We start from the raw sequence: 20,186 nt of genomic DNA, 5'->3' as shown, positions 1-20,186 counted from the left end.
GGACAGCAGTCCCACTCTGTCAGCAGCACGCCCAGTCAAAATCCTGCTGCTGCACGGCCCCGGCGAAGAAGAAGAGCAAGTGTTTGTTAGTTCACAAACACTTAAACCTGCTGCTGCTCGCTGTGCTCCTCGTGCCCTTCAGTTCAGTGTAACAGCTTTACCTCTCAGCCCCTCGTTGTACCTGGTAAGAAGAGAAAGCCAGGATTTGTTTTTGTTTTTTTAACGGCTTAGAGGTATTTAATATTCAGCCGCTTTGTCAGAAAATGTTGTGCAAAGAAACACCGCCAAAAGAAATTTGTGTTACAATACTTATCACGCATGCACCCCTTTTGCAATTACATCCTTGGCTGATTTCTTTTAGCCTTTTTAAATTCATTTCCAATGACCTTTAATGTCACCAAATTGGGCCAAGTGTGGAGAGAAGTTTCCAGCAGTGTTAATTGTTTTAGGCAGTGATGTGCGGAGAACTCAGAGTTATGTGTTGAATAGAAGTAATTGTGATTCATTTGCGCTCTCTCTCTCATCCTCTCTCTTGTATCTCACTCTGGCTTTTTCTGTTTTTCTGACACACACACATACATCCGGCAACACCTTCCTCGTTAGCACGTGACGAGCTCAGCGAGGTGGAGACACAACAGAAAGGCCGATTAAGCAGGCGAGACTCTTGCTGCTGGAGTGATGAGTGTTTTTCCTCTGCCCTCTTCTGTTCACCTGCTCGTGTCTCTGCTGAAACGCTGCCTCTATCGCCCTCCCCTGCCCAGACAATAGACTGTAATGAATGGGAGCTACCCCATCGCACTGTTAATTAATAAAGGGCTTAATGGTATAATGGAGTGTGACTGCATGGCTGAGTCAGAGAGAGCAGAAAGGAGACGACACCGGCTTCTTACAGGCACTCCACTTGAAAGTGGGTTTGGTAATAAGTTTGACCTAAATGATCGGCACCTGAACGCAGCACCGCACCTTTTTATTCATCAGGTAATGTTGCGTATTTTGCAACCGTACATGGATTTTGTAACCGTGACTGTTCAAAAAAAAAAGATATGTGAGCAGCTACATGCAAACTACGCAATAACCGAAGGATTAAAAATTATATATTTACTGTATTAAGGCCAACGTACGCCCTTTGTTGCAAGACTATCCATCTCCTCAGACTTCTTGGACCACTTTTGTTTTTCTTTAGTGACTTTCTGGACTAACAAACCTGAGCTACTTTCCAGCAGCTGATGTGAATGAGCTTCTAACGTTCCTTCTGCTGCATAGCCAGAAGAACAGCTGACAGTTTAACACACATACATAACCAGGGCCGTTGTATAGGGGAGAAAGGTGCCCAGAGCCCAGTAGGGCCCCCAAAAAACCCCAGTAGTCTAATATTTGTAAGAGTGAATTATTCTGCATAAGACCCCGACTAATACTCATAATAATGCTGCATTAGCATCAAAACAAAGTAGGCTAAATAAAAAATTATAATACGTACGTAGTCTAAGAAAAAAAGTGGAAAAGTCGGGGGGCAGGGCCCACTTTAGTATTCTTTCAGGGGGCCCAGAATTCCTAGCAACGGCCCTGCACGTAAGCACCAAAATGTAAAGCTCTCGCCCTTGACATGTAGAACATACCTGTCACTCTGCCCACCCACCTGTAGTTAGGAAATAAAGATTGAACCAAAACTATAAAGACCCCAAATAACAGCTGCATGATCATTACAGCTGAAATCACTGCAGTTGTTTTGAACTAAACTTTCTGCTGATGATGTCATTGATTTTTGCAGCAGCTTGGAAATGGATTGAAAGTTAGTGCATATCCTCAATGGACTCAAACTTGTCTGACAGCAGAAACAGGGAATATGTAAATGAAACAGCTTCAGTGGAAACTTGATTGTGTTACGGAGAGCAGGAGACACTGTCCGAGGTGTCGACCTACTCTTGATTTAAACACACAACCTTTTCAGTGTTTTTACTTCGCTACATCCATCCATTGTCAGTCCTTCTGTCCCAGGTGCACACACACACACACACACACGGAGGTACATAGAGTCGACTCGGTGCAGCGAGGTTCTGTCAAGCAGCCTGACAAACTCATTCTTGGCTGCTGGAGCTTGTTCCTGTCTGATGAAAATGTTACACTGCTCTCTCATTCTCTGCCTCGGCCCCGCTATTCCCGGAACACAGCTCTGAGTGGGCGGTTATTCTGTCATCATTCTGGACGAGTGTACGCACACACACACACACAAAAACACACACACACTTAGACAGGGTCCATCCAAAGTAATTTTTTCATCCAATGTATTACTATCTTCAACTGCTGGTCTAAAAGCCTCTCCAGGGACATAACTCATAGTCAGTGTTTATTTGTTTTATTTTGATGAAACATCTTCATTAAAGAGAAAGACTGGCCTCAGCGGTGACGCACACACAGCTATTCATCTGTTGTTCCTTTCAGAGTGGAAATGGTACATTTGTGCTCTGTTGCCAGGGGGCCTGCACTGTCTGCAAACCAGCTGATGACAACTCATGAGTTGCTCCAATGTAAGAGCTGTCAAAGCTTAGAGATTGTGTAGATATATAAGCTGTGTCTGTCTTCACAAGTTCCTCTCATGATGAAAGGGAAGTTAACTGATGGTATTTACCCCCTCACTTGTTTCTTTCTGTCCCGTATCTGCCTCCTCTCAGCCGTGTGAGGGGGGAAAGCAAAGGGTCACTTCCCGACAAGAGCCGGTGATTTTCTGTAAAACACGGGAGCGATTAAATGAATTCCGGCGGTGCGAATTTACTAATGGTCCATTCAGGGGACAAAGCCCAGTTGGCAGGTCGTACAAGACAGGTGTACCTGCCATTTTGAAAGAATAAGAAGAAGTAGGAGAAGAAAAGCGGAGGAAAAGAAGAAAAAAAAAAGGAGGGAGGTAGGATGGCCGTCTGGAGAATAGGGGCCCAGTCAGAGGGTGTTGAAAAGAGCCTGCACCTGAACGCACCGCTGCATCCTAATAACTCCTCAGGAACAAAAACACACACACACACACACACACACACACACACACACCTTACGCTCTAGCTTTCTCTTCTTTTCCCCGGCTTCACTCTTTATCCGAGCAGCTGTGAAGGGCACACACCTGGCTGCCATCCATCTGGTTGCATGTGTGTGTATTGATGTGAGTCTATTTAAAGAGGTCTTGCTGTGGGTTTCTGGGGGTTGATTGCTCTGACCGACAGTATATTGTTCATGTGGATTTGGCTGCCATGGCAATAACTACACATGTACATGCGCTATCTGGCCAATTACAGTGTTGCAGCAGAGATCTCGAGCCTCCCGTTGGGGCGGGCCAGCGATCGGACCGACGTCGGCTCTTATCTGCTCCGTATGACTGTGTGTCGGGAAAGTGGATGGGATATATCACTCCTCGACTGCTGCTGCTCATGTGCCCTTAAACACACAAAATATTCATAACAATATCATTTTAATATGATGATATCTTTAATTTACCAATGTCTGGATTAATTGATTGGATGCTTTATCAATGTTTTCCAGCCTTCATGGGTTTATAAGACACTGTTCAACTACAATAACCATGATGGCCACAAAACACAAAATAATTTAACAATCAAAATTCAAATTAACATTTCAAAACATTCAATTTCCATTACAAATTGGATATGGTGTTCTCTGTCTCTGTCTTCTCAACATGTCAACATCAGACAATTAAGACGAATCTGGATTCTTACACTGAGTTTTCTCAAGACGATGAAACACAAAGTGAAATTCATTCTCAAAAGCATAGAGGGAACAAAAATGAATTCTATATCTGCCAGTGGTGGGGTACCAGTTCTTAACTGGGCACAAGAAGCAGGAGATACCCTCTTTAGATAAAAGAAAAGGGTCGATTGAGTCCAGGCAGATGTGCAGAATCCCCAAAAAATGAAATAGTCATATCAGGTTGCCTCATTTCATTCTGTAGACTAAGAACTAAAATCAAAGCTGTTGATACGAATACGTTATCTTGGCTGCAGTTGATGAATCTTTGGTTGCTACTGAGGCGCTGAATAGAAATGTCCTATAGTCAATATACAGTAAGACAGAAACCTGCAGTCTCTTGATGCCTTTGGTGTTTTGTTTCTCTCCCACCTCTGCTCTGCATCTTTTTGGCTGCCAGCGAGAAGTGAAAATACACAAATACTTATTCTTTTTGGTTATTTTTTTTCTATAGATGCTTTTTTGTTCAACACCAGTGGCAATCGCCTGAAAAGTAACTGGAGTGGTTGTTTGATGGACGATTTTCCAGCTGAATTGATGGCGTTGGGTGATAGACAGTCAGCGATACTCCTTCACACCTCTCAGGCGGCTAAAATGAACCACCTTTGTGTACCATGCATGAAGATCTGCAGCGATGAGAAAGAAAAAAAAAAAAGCTGCGGCGGCGGCAATTTCCATCAAAAGGCCCCGTGGCGGTGGAGAGAAAGAAGGTCGCAGTCTTAACATGTCGCAAATTATCCTTCAAAGGCTGCCGCTGTTTCAAAGGAAGACGCTTGTTGTTTGAGCATCGAAATTGCTACCTGGTGCTTTCAAAGTTCCTGGCCGTTCCTGCACCGAGCTCATGGCGCTGGAACGGGAATTAGCAGCGCTTGGCTGGACACTATGGCCAATTGACGATGACAGCGCTGAGATATGTGACATGCCTCGCCATCCGTTCACTTCCCTCTCTCCTGGCCCCCCTCATCTTTAAACCCTCTTTATCTCGTCTCCCGCTTGCTTTCCATTTTCTTGTCATTCTCCATCCTTGTTCTTTTCCCCCAATTTTTCTTCCACTGTCCTCTTTTAACCTTTTGTTTTTCAAAGTTAAAGTTGGATTCCTCTCAATAACAACACACACATCTGTTTGTGCCAGCCCAGCCCATAAGAGTCCAGACTTTTCTTTTCCAGTCTTTTAAAGGGATAGTTAAACATTTTGGCAAATTGGCCCATTGCCGTAATCCCTATAGTCTTAAGAGTAGTTTCGTTACCTTTAATTGTCGGTGCAAGCTATTTTTAGAACGGCGGAGCAGAGCTGTGAGCTGCTCAGAGCTACGCTACGGAGGCTCATGGGATTTTTTGGTTTCTCTCATTAAACTCATCAAATACACAATCCAACAACTCCAAAACGCTCTCATCAAGTTGTGACCTGCACATTCACCACGCTATGAGATAATAACAGAACGTTATGAGACAGAGTTGTTTTAGGGGTAAATTCATGCAAAACCACTGATGCGCGTTGCCTTCAGGGGTAGTTTTTCGGCAAGCAGTCTCTGCATTTATTGGACCAATTTGCCAAAATGTTGAACTATCCCTTTAAAAAGGTTAATTAGCACATCAACAGTGCACAACTATTCATGTATAGTTGTTTCTCTTTGAAGATCAGCTGATAATGGAACAAAATAGATCTCACATCAACCTTCCTCTCCTTCTTCTTCCCTCAGCAGCCGGAGGAGGACGACATGGTGTTAACCCCCGATGGGACGCGAGAGTTCATGACCTTTGAGATCCCTCTGAACGACTCGGGCTCGGCGGGCCTCGGAGTCAGCGTCAAGGGCAACCGGTCCAAGGAGAACCACGCCGATTTGGGCATCTTTGTGAAATCCATTATCAACGGAGGGGCTGCGAGCAAGGCGAGTAACTACTCCCACTCCCACTCCCACTCCCATTACCTTGATGGATTCCATTGATTTCATTCATTGTTTTGTTGTAACTCAAGGACCTGCAGCTAAGTACAAAGATGAGGTGGACCACTGCGCTGCCCTCAAGGAAATACTGTACATCACAATCAAAATGGGCATGTTTGTGATTTTCGAGTGGTCGCATGATGGTTTATGAGTGGTATAACAGCCATTGGGAATTATGTCCTTGTGGCAACAATGTTTTGTAACATTGTATTATTCCCTTGAAAAGCAGATGAAAGCCAGGTCGTGGTACAGTTTGTCCTCCATGGTTTGAAAACAGAAAATTACAGCATCATTATCTCATTAAATCTGTTCCAGTAAAAATACTAATAGATTTTTTTGTGTCTATTGTGATTTTCTTAGAGATAAGGCTGCTGCATATCTGCTGCAGAATGTACACGCTCATGTTTTAAAACCGATGTTGACAGTATTTCATGTATTTCATGTAATGTATGTAATGTAACGACAGCGTTCGTCTTGCAGGACGGACGTCTGCACGTCAACGACCAGCTCATCGCGGTCAACGGAGAGTCTCTGCTGGCGAAGACCAACCAGGAAGCCATGGAAACGCTGCGCACGTCCATGTCCGTGGAGGGCAACATACGGGGCATGATCCAGCTCATCGTGGCGCGGCGGGTGGCCACAAACAACGAGGTAGAAAACACTCACACTGATGTACAGCACAAGGGGACTAAATAGTCTCAGTTAAAGGGATAGTTCACCCAAAATTGAAATGTCATTATCTACTCCCCCTCATGTGGACTAAGGGCTGGGAGAAGTTTCAGAGTCCTCCGTGGCTTCTCTGAGTTACAGGGGGTCTCGGCGTAGCAGTGCATGACCATAACGGTTGCAAATGGATGCCAACTGTCTTCGTAACAAAAAGACACACCAAAAAACATCCAAATACCTCCATGCTGCTCGTATATAATGTCCGTCTTGTATTGAAGCCCCGAAATGCGAAATTGTCCCGAAAAAAATTAAATAAGTCTATTTCAAGCTTGTTTGTAGCGGAAGCTCCTCTTCCCGGTTCGTCCAAATTTGACGAACCGGGAAGAGAAGCTTCCGCTACAAACAAGCTTGAAAAATAGACTTATCCATTTGCAACCGTTATATGGACATGCACTGCTATGCCGAGACCCCCTGTAACTCAGAGAAGCCACGGAGGACTTCTCCCAGCCCTTATTCGACATGAGGGTGAGTAGATAATGAGTGAAATTTCAATTGTGGGTGAACTATCCCTTAAATCGGTCTGTTGCGTTTGTTGAATCTATTTTAATCTATTACTATTTTCATCACATTATTTCAGTCAGACTTCCCTCATGCACAAATTCACACACATACATACAAACTGTATATTGTAAATATTGTTTGCACACATTCAACAAACACACACATTGCTACGCTTTAATTTAAATTCTGTCACTGAATAAGCAGAAGACATATTGAACTAAGAAGAGGGATGACTACATTGCAGCTGCACTGAATGATAAATGAGAGCCGCTTTCTTCTACCTTACCACAAGCCCCCCCCCCCCCCCCCCCCCCCCCCCCAACCCCCCACTCCCCACCACCACCACCACCTTCCATAGGTTTTGGGAGCTTTGAGATAGCTAGAGGAGGAGGAGGAGGAGGAAGAGGAGGACCTTTATGAAGCGACCACACCACCATGCAAATCTTCAAACAGTCCCATTTCCTGTGCGAGATGGGTGATACGTCTCACACCCCCCCTCCTCCTCCCCGCCCTTCCCTCCCCATCCCACCCCCCTCCTCCATTCTCTGTGTGATTTTCTTTGGGGCCTTGATATGATATCTTAGAGGCACTTCACTGAGTTATGATTGACAGGCCTGTGGAATAACACTGTAGGATCGGCAGATAAAGGAATATGTATTGCGCTTAGGTGAATATTTGTCATGGATTATTGAAAGCGAGGCGGATTTCAACTTCATGAAATGTCCGTAGTGATACAGAACTAATCCCAGCGTAAGGAAAGAAAAAAACTGTTTTCCTTCACAGTAAAAACAAGACGAATGCAAACACGACTCAGCCGAATGTGTAAAGCTAAGTAAGTACAGTGTGACTGCGGCTTCATGTGTGAATACTCGAGCTCTCTCGCACACGTGGAGTCGCCCTGCAGCCAGAGGTTGTAGATCAGGTTTGATTAGTGTTGCTGTGACTCTAATTGGAGCCTGTGTCCTGTGGCTGTGTGTCAGTTTGGAGTACCACGCTGCGCCCCGTCCTCCCTCTCTGCCCTTCACCCTCATCCTCCAAGCGCTGTCTCTCTCTCTTCTCCACCACAACCACCACTACCACCACCCTCCTCCTCCTCCTCCTCCTCCTCCCCCCGATGCCCTGCGATCTTGTTTTTCTTTTAGTTTTAATGTTAATTTTCACCTCCGTTCCCCCTCAACTCGCGGTGCTCCATATTTGAGAAGGACACGGGGAAAACCGCAGGTATCACTCCTGAGCTGCCATTAATTGCAGAGTTACTGTTTTTTTTTTTTTTAACAGTGCGAGGGGCTGTAAGGCCTCCGGCAGTGTTTTTTCTCAGTTTGACAACGGGGATTATCAAAACTGCCTGCATCTGCCAGAATGCTTTAAAGCACTAACACAGGTCTCATCTGTACATATGAGCACGTCATGAGAGAACAGCTGTTATTGTAAAGCAGGAAGCAGCAGGTTTAATCAGAAACAAAATGCATTAACTGAAGACTCCATCATTTTGCTCTTATCATTTTAATTTCATGGCCATTAACCCCCCCCCCCCCCCTCTCCCAGTTCCCTCAGTTTCAGACTGACAACAATGCTGTGCAGCCCCATCGTTCATGTGACACCACAGTGTTGACAGTTTACTGCGATGATGCCAACATGGAGGAAAACACAAGATACAAGGAGAATATAATGGAAAAGTCCATTTCCAGTAGTATTGAGTGCATATAGATGGACATACTTTTTAAAAGGCCAACATTTTCATATTAAAAATGCTTTTTTTAATTGGTCTTTTGTAATATTCAAATTTTTTGAGATACTGAATTTTAGGCCTTCATTAAATGTGAGCCGTAATCATTACAATTAAAAGAAATTAAATAAATAAAGACATGAAATGTTTAATTCTGCGTGTAATGGATCTATATAATGCATTAGTTTCACTTTCTGAACTGAATTACTCACATAAATAAACTTTTCCATTGTATTAATTTATTGAGATGCACCTGATAACTGCCAAAACATAAAATAATTACAGTAAAATCCCTCACTATTACATGTTTTTACTTTTTAAACCTCATATATACAGCTGGATCTCTGACTTCACCCGAACTTCATGTCCCACATTTTGTTGTCTCTGTGATTGAAACAACTCGCTGCATCAACACAGTCACGTTGCAGTTCTTAGATACACCTCTGTGCTCGGTCTTCACGCCTTTCTTTATCCATTCTGCCTTCATCCCTCCCTCCCTTCCTCCCTCCCCACCTCCAGACTAAGGAAGAGGACACATGTCCCTCCTGGGAAAGCTGAGCCCCAAGGTTCAGTGAGTTCTATCACTCCGGTCCAGTCGCTCTCCTGTCCTCTCTAATCCCTCCCCAGCAGGCAGACAGGTAGACGGACTGACACTGAGCAGACAGTTACGGTCACTGACAGACGCCTCATGAGAAACACTAAAAATACTTTTTTTTTTATCATTATTATTATTTTGTTTTTTCCAGTTTCACTCTGTAGATGGATGAACGCAGGATGACATTTTTTACCACAATTCTGATCCATTTAGAGACGATTTGAAGAGAAAATGCAACAAGTTTGTATTTAACTTGACATTTTATTTCGACATCAATTGCTACAGTACGACAGTAGGGCATATTGATGATGCTGCAGAGAATGATGGAGAGTGTGAAACAAGATGAGCAGAGATGTAATAGTGCATTCTGGATTCCATCCATTAAAGTCCCATTATAGGCAATCATACATTGCTTAAGCTGCAGAGTTTTCAGGAAGCTTAGTGGTTTGAAAAGGTTTCTGTGAAGTGGAAGAGAAGCGTAATACACTCAGAGCGGAGGAAAGGATAAGATTTTAAAATGTATTTAAGGTCAGTTGCAAACCGTCGAATAAGGAAAGCAGAAGTTAAATGTCGACACGGCCCCCCGGCAGCTCCATCCCCCCCCAGCCCTTCTTCCTCTATCTTTCCCCCGCTCTGCTGTGTTGGCCAGGCCAGATTTGTGGCAAGCCAGCGCCAGTTTGCCACTGTCACCCAGCCGAATGGGAGTGAGCACTGGAGGCCACCATTGAAATGAATCAGATCCATCACTGTCTGCAGGGGGGGAGAGGAGCCGCGCGGCGCAGCCTCATGCATCAGCGCGAGGACCGAGATGGCTGCAGCGTATCCAGGCCACCTCACTCCATGAAAATTGCATTGATTTCATCATCGCTCGGTCCTGTGGGGCTAAAGTATGATCATCTTTGTTAGAGCAGGAAAGGAGTGGGGGGGGAGTGGGGCAGAGTAATGCATCTTGGTAGTTTAAGCTTGTTTGGTTTGGTGAGTGTTTGCAAAGCTCGAAGTGCAACTGCACACAGGAGCAGCAGCATGCGAGAGGGAGCTCATAGGATATGGATATGCACAGGAAACACCCTTGTGTGTGTATGCCAGGACCTGGAGTAGCCTCCTCCTCAGACACACACAAACATACATTCATACAAACACAAATTGTCCAAGGTCCCCAAAAAGCCCGTTTCCTTTCATCAGAACCTCCCAGACAGATCCTCTCAGTGGCAAAGACAAGTGTTTGAATAGATCCGTCCATGTCTGAAGTGGAGCAACCTGGGCCATATTTTGCTACCATTAAAGCCGTGGCAATGGGGTCGCCTCGCTTTGGGATAAAATACAAATTAATTCTGACCTTGGGATGAAGAGAGAAAAAAAAAATCAAAACACTTCATCTTTATTGAGGATCAATTCAAACCGAACAAAGCCGTCTGCTGCTGCGCTTATCTGTGAGGATCTTTTTCAATATAGTGAGCCTCGATTCAAAATCTGACACGTGTGGACACTTCCTGCCCTCGCCCCAGTTTTAAAGATCTACTTTTAATTTGAGGAGGAAGTTGACAAAGTCTCTTAAATCAGTTGCAAAGTGTCTCCATCTGCTTTTGGAAACCGAACCTCACACCATCAACCTTGATGTTCAAAACCTAAAGAACACAAAGGTAGGGGATTAAAAGTAAAACTTACAACATTTCAATACGCTCAGTAGACACACACACAAGCACAGACAGCCACACACACATAACACATTCACAATTAATTCCCCCTCTCTGTTCTGGCCCCCGTTTGAAAAACCACCACTCTGCCCCAGATAGTCGGGCGATATGATTGGTCACCACCAGTTCGTTTGAAGCATTGTAATTGCATTGCCGCTTCAGAGGCTGTATAATTTCTCCTCTGTATCTGACTTCTATTAATATATCGGCACATGTGTTTTAGCAATTACAGTTATGGAAAGTCATTTCACTTCATTTATTTATTTATTTATTCAACCACTCAGCGCCGCCGCGTTCACAAATCTATTTCAGTTGTGCCGTTGTTACATTTTATTCTCAACTTCCTCTTCTCCTTTATTTCATAGTTTTAAAAAACTTGTCATGCGCTCTTTCGGTATTTCAGATATGAAACCTGACACGTCTGTCAGCGCCGCTCTGGTTCATCACAGTTTGTTGGTGACAATTCGACACATCATGCAGAAGCGTGGCTGTTGTTGTTTTCCGCCCTATAAATCTTAATGATACAGTAATTAACCATTAGATGGATGAACCTGCAGCAGCAATTTTTTCCACCGGTTTGAAAGTGATTTTCTCAGAATTGTTGAACCAACTACAGCAGGAAATTGAGAGGTGTGATGGACAGACAGCAGCTGAAAGAAGTGACATAAATACCTACTGTAGTGACAGTATCTTGTTTTTTTAATTGGTAACCCGCATTTCTCAGCACTGAAGTCACTTTGGCACCAGTTCACACTAACCCTAACCCTAATCCTGCAACATCCTTTCTAATAATGTTAAATTACATATGTTGTACCATGTTTTTCCTAACAATCCTCTGCAGATTAGATTAGATTAAAAAACTTTAAGCATCCGCAAACTGGGCCGTTGTATAGGGGGAAAAAGATGATGATAATTCCAGGGGTCCAGTGCCCTGTAGGGCCCACAAAATACCCCATAATCTTTATGACTGAATTATTCTGCATAAGACCCTGACTGAATACTCATAGTAATGCTGCAGTAGTATCAAAACAAAGTCAATAAAACATGATCATGCATACGTAGTCTAAGAAAAGTGGAAAAGTCAGGGGAAGGGGCCCACTTTAGTATTCTTTCAGGGGGCCCAGAATTCCTAGCAACAGCCCTGTCCGCAAGCAAACAATTCCTGACTGAGAGTGTAAAAAATCTAATACTATAAGAATTGTAAATAACTATTCAAAATGAAGTGTAAGAACTTTGTAAAAGAGATGTTTGTTAGCATTAGCAGTAGTAAAGAAAAAACAAAAACATCATCTGAATTCATTCAGATGATAATGCGAAAACTTAACTAGCAGCTAATGAGTGGGGGATCGTGGTAATCTTATTATACGTACTCCAATAGAACAATCTGGGTTTTATTATAGTGTAGCTGAGACAACAAGTCTCCTCCTCCCACTCTTCCTTCGTTCTTATCCTGTTTATGAACTTCTGATCAGTGCTGGATGTCTGTGTCTGTCTCCTGCAGCAGCCGCAGCAGTTCATGACATTACAAAGATATTTATCAGAGCGGCATCTAAACGCAGACAGGCCGATGATGATAAGCATGTTTGTGACTGGGTTTCATTTCTCTGATTCTGAATTCATCACACACACACACACACACACACACACACACACCTCTCTGTGCATTTTGATGTTATTTATGACAGAGATTTCCCGCAGACATCCACTATTTTTGACAGACTGGTTGTCGTATGTTATATATTTTTTCCTGACAGCGCCACCGCGACTTGCCAGCGAAGCAGTGCATTAATCACAGCAACAAAAACACATTTTAACCACAAAAACCTTTCTCATCTTCCCCCTGTGTGTGTGTGTGTGTGTGTGTGTGTGTGTGTGTGCCAACTACTTCCCTACATCCTACACATCTGCAGATTGAGTTGAATTTCGCAGCGCACTATTTTTACACCGTGTTGCTCTGCCACGGAGCTCTCATGATAATTCATGAGCCGGAGCTTCTGCCCGGGGACGTCCAGAGATCCCCTCCCCATTTGTTTGATTCCATTTATTGAATAAAGACATTTGTAACTTTCACTTTCCTTTTCTTGCTTGGCTCAGCAGAACTCTCTGTCACGACCACCTGGAGACAGGAACGTAAAGCTTTTAAAGTAAAGAACTCCCTCGTCCTCTGATCACTTGAAAGACTTTCCAGTCCAGCAAACTCCAATTATGTAAAGAAACCACGACAAAGTGATCCAATGCATTAAATATCTGAGTTTCCTGTTTTCTCATTTCCTTAAGCCACTGGACGCTTTATTAGGTACATCTTGCTTGTACCTGGTTTGAACCCTTTTTTTCCTTCAGAGCTGCCTGAATTCTTAGCGGCAGAGATTCAACAAGGTGCTGGAGGCTTTTGTCTCAGAGCTGTTTGTCTATATTGACACGATAGCATCACACAGTTGCGGCACAGTTGCAGACTGCAGCTCCATGATGTGAATCTCAAGATATTGTTTCGCTCAGAGAACTGTCACTCTCTGGATATTTTCTCTTTTTCCCTAGAGACTCTAAGGAAAAACCCCAGAGACTGTTCAGTGTGAAAATCCCAGTAGAGCAGTTTCTGAAACACTCGGACCAGCTGGTACCAACAACCAGGCCACGTTCAGAGTCACGTTTTTGATGCCTTGTTTGAACCTCAGCAGTTCCTCTTGATCGTGTCTACATGTGTAGGTGCATTGATTTGCTGCCCTGTGATTGGGCCTTTCAGATATTTGTGCTCATGAGCAGTTAATCAGGTGTACAAGACACAAGTGAAAGACAACACGCACATCCTTTTACCCAGTTTAGGGTGGCTGCTGGACCCCCCCAAAAAAGACATATAGATGTAATTTATTAAAACATGAAGTTTCGAGCCAAGCTGGCTCTTCCTCAGATGTTTACATATAAAATGAATGGGCAGAGACGCCATCTTTAAAGGTCAAGGTCATGTGATCTAGTACACCCGCTGTGCATTTGCATCAATCAACAATAGAAAAACCTTTTAAACATAGTTTTAAACAAATACATACAGTATATACACAAACATATAACTAGAATCTTATGTTCCCCAAAGGGACTCAGGCTGTAAAAGCCGCCATACAATTAATACCAATAATCATATAATCTCATAGGAGATATTAAAAATTCTTAGAGACAAACAGATCTCCAATCACAAGACAGAAAAAAGTCAGAAAAATCATTGTTTAAAACTATGTTAAAAAGGTTTTTCTATTGTTGATTGATGTAAATGCACAACGGGAGTGCGGGATCACATGACCTTGACCTTTAATGATGGCTTTCCATTCATTTAATATGTAAACATCTGAGGAAGAGCCGGCTTGGCTCGAAATATCATGTTTTAATAAATTACACTTGCATTGGAGCCCCTTTGGTGTGGGGACTGTCCTCATTATACTGAACAGTTAATCAGGTGTACCTAATAAAGCGACCAGCGGGTGTTACAGTATACTGTAGCACCACATCTTCAGAAATCTCCACTGATGCTCTGCTGCTCCACAACGCGTGGACTCTAACTACTGTACACTGCCGAGCTTTTGATTTACATGACAGCTAATTAACGTCAAGGCTGCGAACTGAAGGAAAGTGACAGGCTCACAACAGCGGGATGCAGAGGAGTGACAGGGCAGCGTGGAGGAGTGAGGTCAGGGGGCGTTAACGCAACAGTTTTTTAGACACGAGTTAATATCATGTAGAATCAAAGTGATGCAATTTAATGACGAGATTTCAAAAAGACGGCGCAGATGAAACAGGAAGGGTCCAGTGTTTGTTTCATCCGCTTTGTACTGGATCACAGATTACCTGACTCTTCTGTTTTTTACCACCACACCATTAGGGAAGGTGGTCAGCTAATGGGCAGGCTCCAGCTCTGCTTTATTATTGATGAGAGGCAGCAGGCGGTCCAGGAGAATGATCCAAGACTTTGTTCCTCGGCGTCGTTGCATCATAGTGTAGAAACCCGGCGGCAGTCACACAGTCACGGCGGCTTGAGTCGACGTGAAGAGAGCAGCTCTAACAGCTCATTGTGTTTTCTCACAGAACGGCCCAGGTGCTCTCCTCCTCGGCATGTCAATGTGCCGTGTTTGTAATTCATTCCAGCGGTGTTGCTGTTGGTCACTGAGCGAACGTTTATGCAAAGAGACAAAAGGGGGAAGGAAGTGGCTCGCCCCAACAAAAGACGCCCGCTCGGATGAGAGCAGGGCTGATCGATAGCGCCTTGAGAGAGCTATCAATCAGAGCCCCGGCCTAGTAAATTATGGTTTTATTAGTATTGAGCTGACCACTGCTGGGAGAGACCTTAAAACATTGAGATGCCTTCCCACAGCTGAGGCAGGAGAGGGGGAAGAGGGGAAGAGGGAGGGGGAAATGTGCGCTGACCCCACCCCGTCCACTTAATATGGAGTGATCGAAGTCCAGTTAGATCATGACATGCAGGAACTACATCTCCCCCTGTTGTCATTACAAATAGGAGTGATTCATGGAAAGGCAGCAGGATAGAGCGAGGCCACGATGCGGTGCACTCTGGGAAATGCAGTTTGCAAACCGAGCAGTGACTAAATTGAGGAGAGTAGATGGCAGAGCGGCAGAAATGCAATTCCAGTGCTGCCGGGCCCTCATTCCCAGCCGGCTCTCCGAGGACTAACTCATTTAGGAGCGGCAGGGGAAACTCAATAGGACCAATTGAGAGAATAATATATTGAATCTGGTGGTTGAGTGGGCTGCTTGGGCACGGTGGAGGACTGCAGAGGTGAAGTGTGTGCTTTAGTGTCTGAAAACCCGAGTGTTGTTAAGCAACATACACACACACACACACACACGCCAGTCCTTTCACTTCACTTGTTAGCTGTATACGATACCATTGCACTGTGCTTGAACTTGGCCGCTACGAGCAGCAGAAGGATTGTCGGGAGCAGAAGTATAGATCCCAGCCGAAGAGATGAAAAGACGGCCGAGGAGTATTTGATGTGAGAGAATAAGGAGTCGGGTCGGGAACAAAGCCAGAGAAAACTCCTTGAAGTTGAAGTGAAACCGAAGCTGAAACTATAAACTGTGTTAGCTGATAAATTTTAAGGTTGTGCATTTGAAATGGAGTCATTGATCATCTCAGTGGACGTCACAATGTTGTTACAGCTTCCAGAGTTCAGTGTTAACTGTTAAACCCAAGCTCACCACAATGTGTGATGTTAATCAGTGAATCAGAATAACTTTATTATTCTTTTGATACAAACAAACATGCTCCCAATGAAAAAATTAAAAAGTTAGGAGTTAGAAAATTAAAAAAAAATATATATATATGAAAGTAATACCCATCCATTACAACATATATATTCCCAATAGCAGGAAAAAATAAAAATAAATTCCATATTCACATAATATACATGAGGTTTAAAATGAAGTATCAACAGTATACATGTTTCTGGTGACTCTCAGAGTTATTTATTTTAGCAATTAAGTTAATAATATTCTAGCCAAAGGGCTGAAACTTCTCTTCAGCACTTGGATGGTTTGATATTAAAATATCCAGACAGTCATGGTCTCCAAAGGATGAAGCTATAGTCCCTTTAAATCTCCTCAGGGGAAACTAGTAGGTCAAGTTTTGCATTGGAATTCAGTTTTGCATTGGCTTGCATGGTCCTCAGATGATGAATCCTATTTGTTTTTATTATATACATGTTCAGTATCTGCATGTTATCTTTGTAACTGTGAGCACTGGTTTCCATAGAGCTGCTAGCAGCATGGCTGTAGACCGGCTTGTTGTACTGGAGTTGAACTCTGGTCAGGAGTTTCTCTCTCACGCTCTCTCCTGTTGATTTTCTGTCTGCATGATGTTTGGGGTGGGTGAAATTTTTAAGTTTTGCCCAGAAACTCCTCAAACACCTTCGGAGTCCACTTTGGGAGGCACTGGCATTAGATGAGACTCTGGTGGTGGATGTGAGAAGCTAATGAAAGTGGGAGCTCCAGGCAGCAGCAGAGAGGTGAGTTGTGCCCGTGGCAGGATGCAGCAGCTTAGGGACTGTAATTACAGCATTATAGTGGAGGTTGACTGGATTAGGGGCCAGAGCAACAGGCTGAGACCGGGATAGAAGGCCAGGAAATGGCCATGGACCAGACATTATTAGCCTTAGTTGACAGCTTAAGACCAGCTCTGTCAACACACCGCTTCTTCTCCTTCACCACACGCTCAAGGTCAGGGAGATGCTGATGCACGGGGATATATATAAATAATAAAAAATGAGCTTCACACACACTGCCTTCAGGCTGCATGTGCACGTAAATGAATAAAAGCAGCACCGCAAACACACAGAGACGCAGAGGGATGTTTAGGGAGTCCAGTCACTGAGCAGCAGCTGATCTTGACTGGGCTTGATGCAAGTCACAGCGCTCTGCCCTCGCCCTCAGTCAACAGGATAATCCACTCTGAAAATGACTAGATTAAGACAGATTAAACACATGATGAGGTGATGAGAGCTGTGGGGTAAGAAAGGACTGAAATCTCACCACTGGAAGACTTAAAGGAACACGTCCCCGTACCTGTGGACAAATAAAACCTCCTCCTACTCCATCGGGGATTAAATTGGACGGCGGTTTGATCGCTGCGATGCCACTGGTTGGTTTATTTCCCCTCGATTGTTATGTTTCGACTTTTTCTATGATTGGCACTCTTGTGGCTATCAATGTTAACGCTAACTGCCAATTTCCCCTGCACATGTCATCATCATTTTATCTGATGCAAGAAAGTGTTCCTGAGCATCAGAAGATTTTACCTTAGAAAAAAAAAAGAAAACTTGACTGAAGAACTACCTTAAAATGCCACGGCTTGTCGTACAGGTGGAGACATTTCATCCTCTGTTGTGTCATATGTGGTGTTCAGGTATTCAAACCAGGAAAAATAAAAGGTTATTTTCTGAGTTGCATCAGTCTAATGTCCACAAATGTTCTAAAATTTAATCAGCCCTGATTAAAGTTTGTTTTTAATTTGTGTTAGCCATGTTAAAATCCAACAGAAACAATAAGGACATTCAATTTCAATTTGAATATTTATTAGAAAAGCTGCCCATCTAAAAGCAAACAACCAAAATGCACTAAAGCAACTCGTCAGTAGGAAAGTCTAATTACTTTTGCTATTGACCTTTCAAAACATAGTAATTATAAAGTCAGAAAATAAACATTGTTTTTCCTCTTTCAGAACAGTTTTTTTTATTCTCTAATCATCTCAGACAGGATCAACAGTTTTCTTAAAGTAACTGTCACCGGTCCCACTCAAACTTTGAGATGTTGATTATGGATCATTACAGGTTTAACATTACTACATTATATCAAACTGCAGCTCCTTCCTGTCTATTAACCAGATGTAACATCCAATATTTCCAGCTAACACAGTTTCATGACACTTTCAGCCCACCGAACTGAACCTGCATGTATTAAAGCGATAGTTCAACATTTTGGCAAATTGGCCCATTGCCATAATCCCTATAGTCATAGCAGTAGGTTCGTTACCTTTAATTGTCGGTGCAAGCTATTTTTTAGAACGGCGGTACAGAGCCGTGAGCTGCTCAGAGCTACGCTACGGAGGCTCATGGGATTTCTTGGCTTCCCTCATCAAACTCATCAAATACACAATCCAACAACTCCAAAACGCTCTGGTGGACAAGTTGCTCGGCAGTTCTAAAAATTGCTTGCACCGACAAATAAAGGTAACAAACCTACTGCTCTGACTAAGCGCCAATTTGCCAAAATGTTGAACTATCCCTTTAACATGTTGGATGAGTGTAGGTCAGGAAAAGTGAACATTTGGATTATTCACTTTTGACTTTGTGACCTTTAAAGAACCAGGAAAAAAAAAAGAAAAGTTGTGTGTGCCAACCAGGCCCCGGCCTCACCTAAACACTGCCACTGTGCAGAAGCATTATCTCATTAGCATGCACACGAGCAGACTTAATTAATACTGGATACACAAAAATTAAATTGCTCTGTGTTAAGTGGCTTCCAAAGTCTATTTGCCGTCGAGGCCGATGAATATTTTCTTTTAAATCAGCGTGTCCTCGTTCCAGAGATAGAGGGAGACAGTGACAGTAAGTGTCTCTGTGAGATCCACTCCACCCGACACATCCTATACATACTGTAGTTTTCATTTCACTCGGGTCTCAGCTGTCGTCTTCCTCATTCACTCTGTCCACTCGTTTCCCTCCCTCCCTCCCTCTCTCCCTCCCTTCTTCTCTCTCTATCTGAAACCTCCCATCTCGCTTCCTGTCAGCTCATGACAAGTCTGTGCCAGATCTGAAACGGATTAAAAAGTCTGGTAGAGGAGGTGTCGAGTAAGAGAGAGAGAGAGTTAAATAAATCTTCATTTAAACAATATGAACCTTATTGAGCTCGAATCATCCAGGGACACGCTTTTTATTACGAGGCTGGCAGTGGCCGTGGCTCTGATTGTAATTGCATTGACCCACGCACCCCCTCCCCTCACCCTTCACACACATACACTCACACACACACACACACACACTCAAACACACACACACACATACGCGCACACTTCTTTCCCTTCCCTTCCTCGGCCCTCGCTCTTATCAGCACACTGTCTCGATAAAGTCCTGCGCGCTCAACCTCATTAAACCTCTCATTTATATTAAACAGCCCATAAGTCCCTCTGGCCTGGTGTGTGTGTGTGCATGTGTGTGTGTGCATGTGTGTCTCCCAGGATTCACTGCTCCCGCGAGGAGGCGACAGGCGACACCCTCTCTGCACCGCGGCCTCGGCTCCAACACTCTGACAGTTCCTCTTTCTCCTTTCATTTCTTTACCAGAAACTCCACACACCATGACAGTGGGGTGTTTCCTCCTCTCCTCTCCTTCTCCTTCTCCTTCTTCTCTCCTCGTCCTCCTCCTGCTCCCCTGTCTTCCTGCTGCTGCTGCTGCTGCTGCTGTCTGATCTTTCCCTCCCCTCTCCCTTGGCCGGGGGCCAGCAGAGTATTGTGAGACATCAATATTAGCCGGGGCCTCCTGGTTTAAAGCATGCTTGAGGTACAGAGTTGAACTGCGCGAGACTATCTGGCTGTGAGGGAGTTATCTGTAATAGGTCCTGTACAGGGAGTTCTTCTCCAGTGCATTCCCTCCTGGCTGCCCACAGGCTGCTGTGAAGCATTGTGGGAAATAAGGCCAAGGCCTGCATGAGCTTTCTTCTCTCGCTCTCTGCACATGGATTTTTCTCTCTATACCTCCTGACTC

General features: G+C 44.0%; 1 protein-coding gene across 2 annotated transcripts in view; it reads left to right on the top strand.

Moving 5' to 3' along the window:
- Positions 1-20,186, top strand: part of LOC311003773 (partitioning defective 3 homolog) — a 377,802-nt gene that overhangs the window by 207,720 nt on the left and 149,896 nt on the right. For both annotated transcript variants that reach the window (XM_083995614.1, XM_083995613.1), the window contains exons 13-14: positions 5,445-5,633; positions 6,168-6,338. In XM_083995614.1, coding sequence (XP_083851740.1) covers positions 5,445-5,633; positions 6,168-6,338 — 360 coding nt within the window. The remainder of the gene's footprint in view (positions 1-5,444; positions 5,634-6,167; positions 6,339-20,186) is intronic.

The sequence above is a fragment of the Trachurus trachurus genome (assembly GCF_905171665.1).
Source record: "Trachurus trachurus genome assembly, chromosome: 20".
Taxonomy (NCBI): Eukaryota; Metazoa; Chordata; class Actinopteri; order Carangiformes; family Carangidae; genus Trachurus; species Trachurus trachurus.
This window is presented reverse-complemented; position numbering and strand designations above follow the sequence as displayed.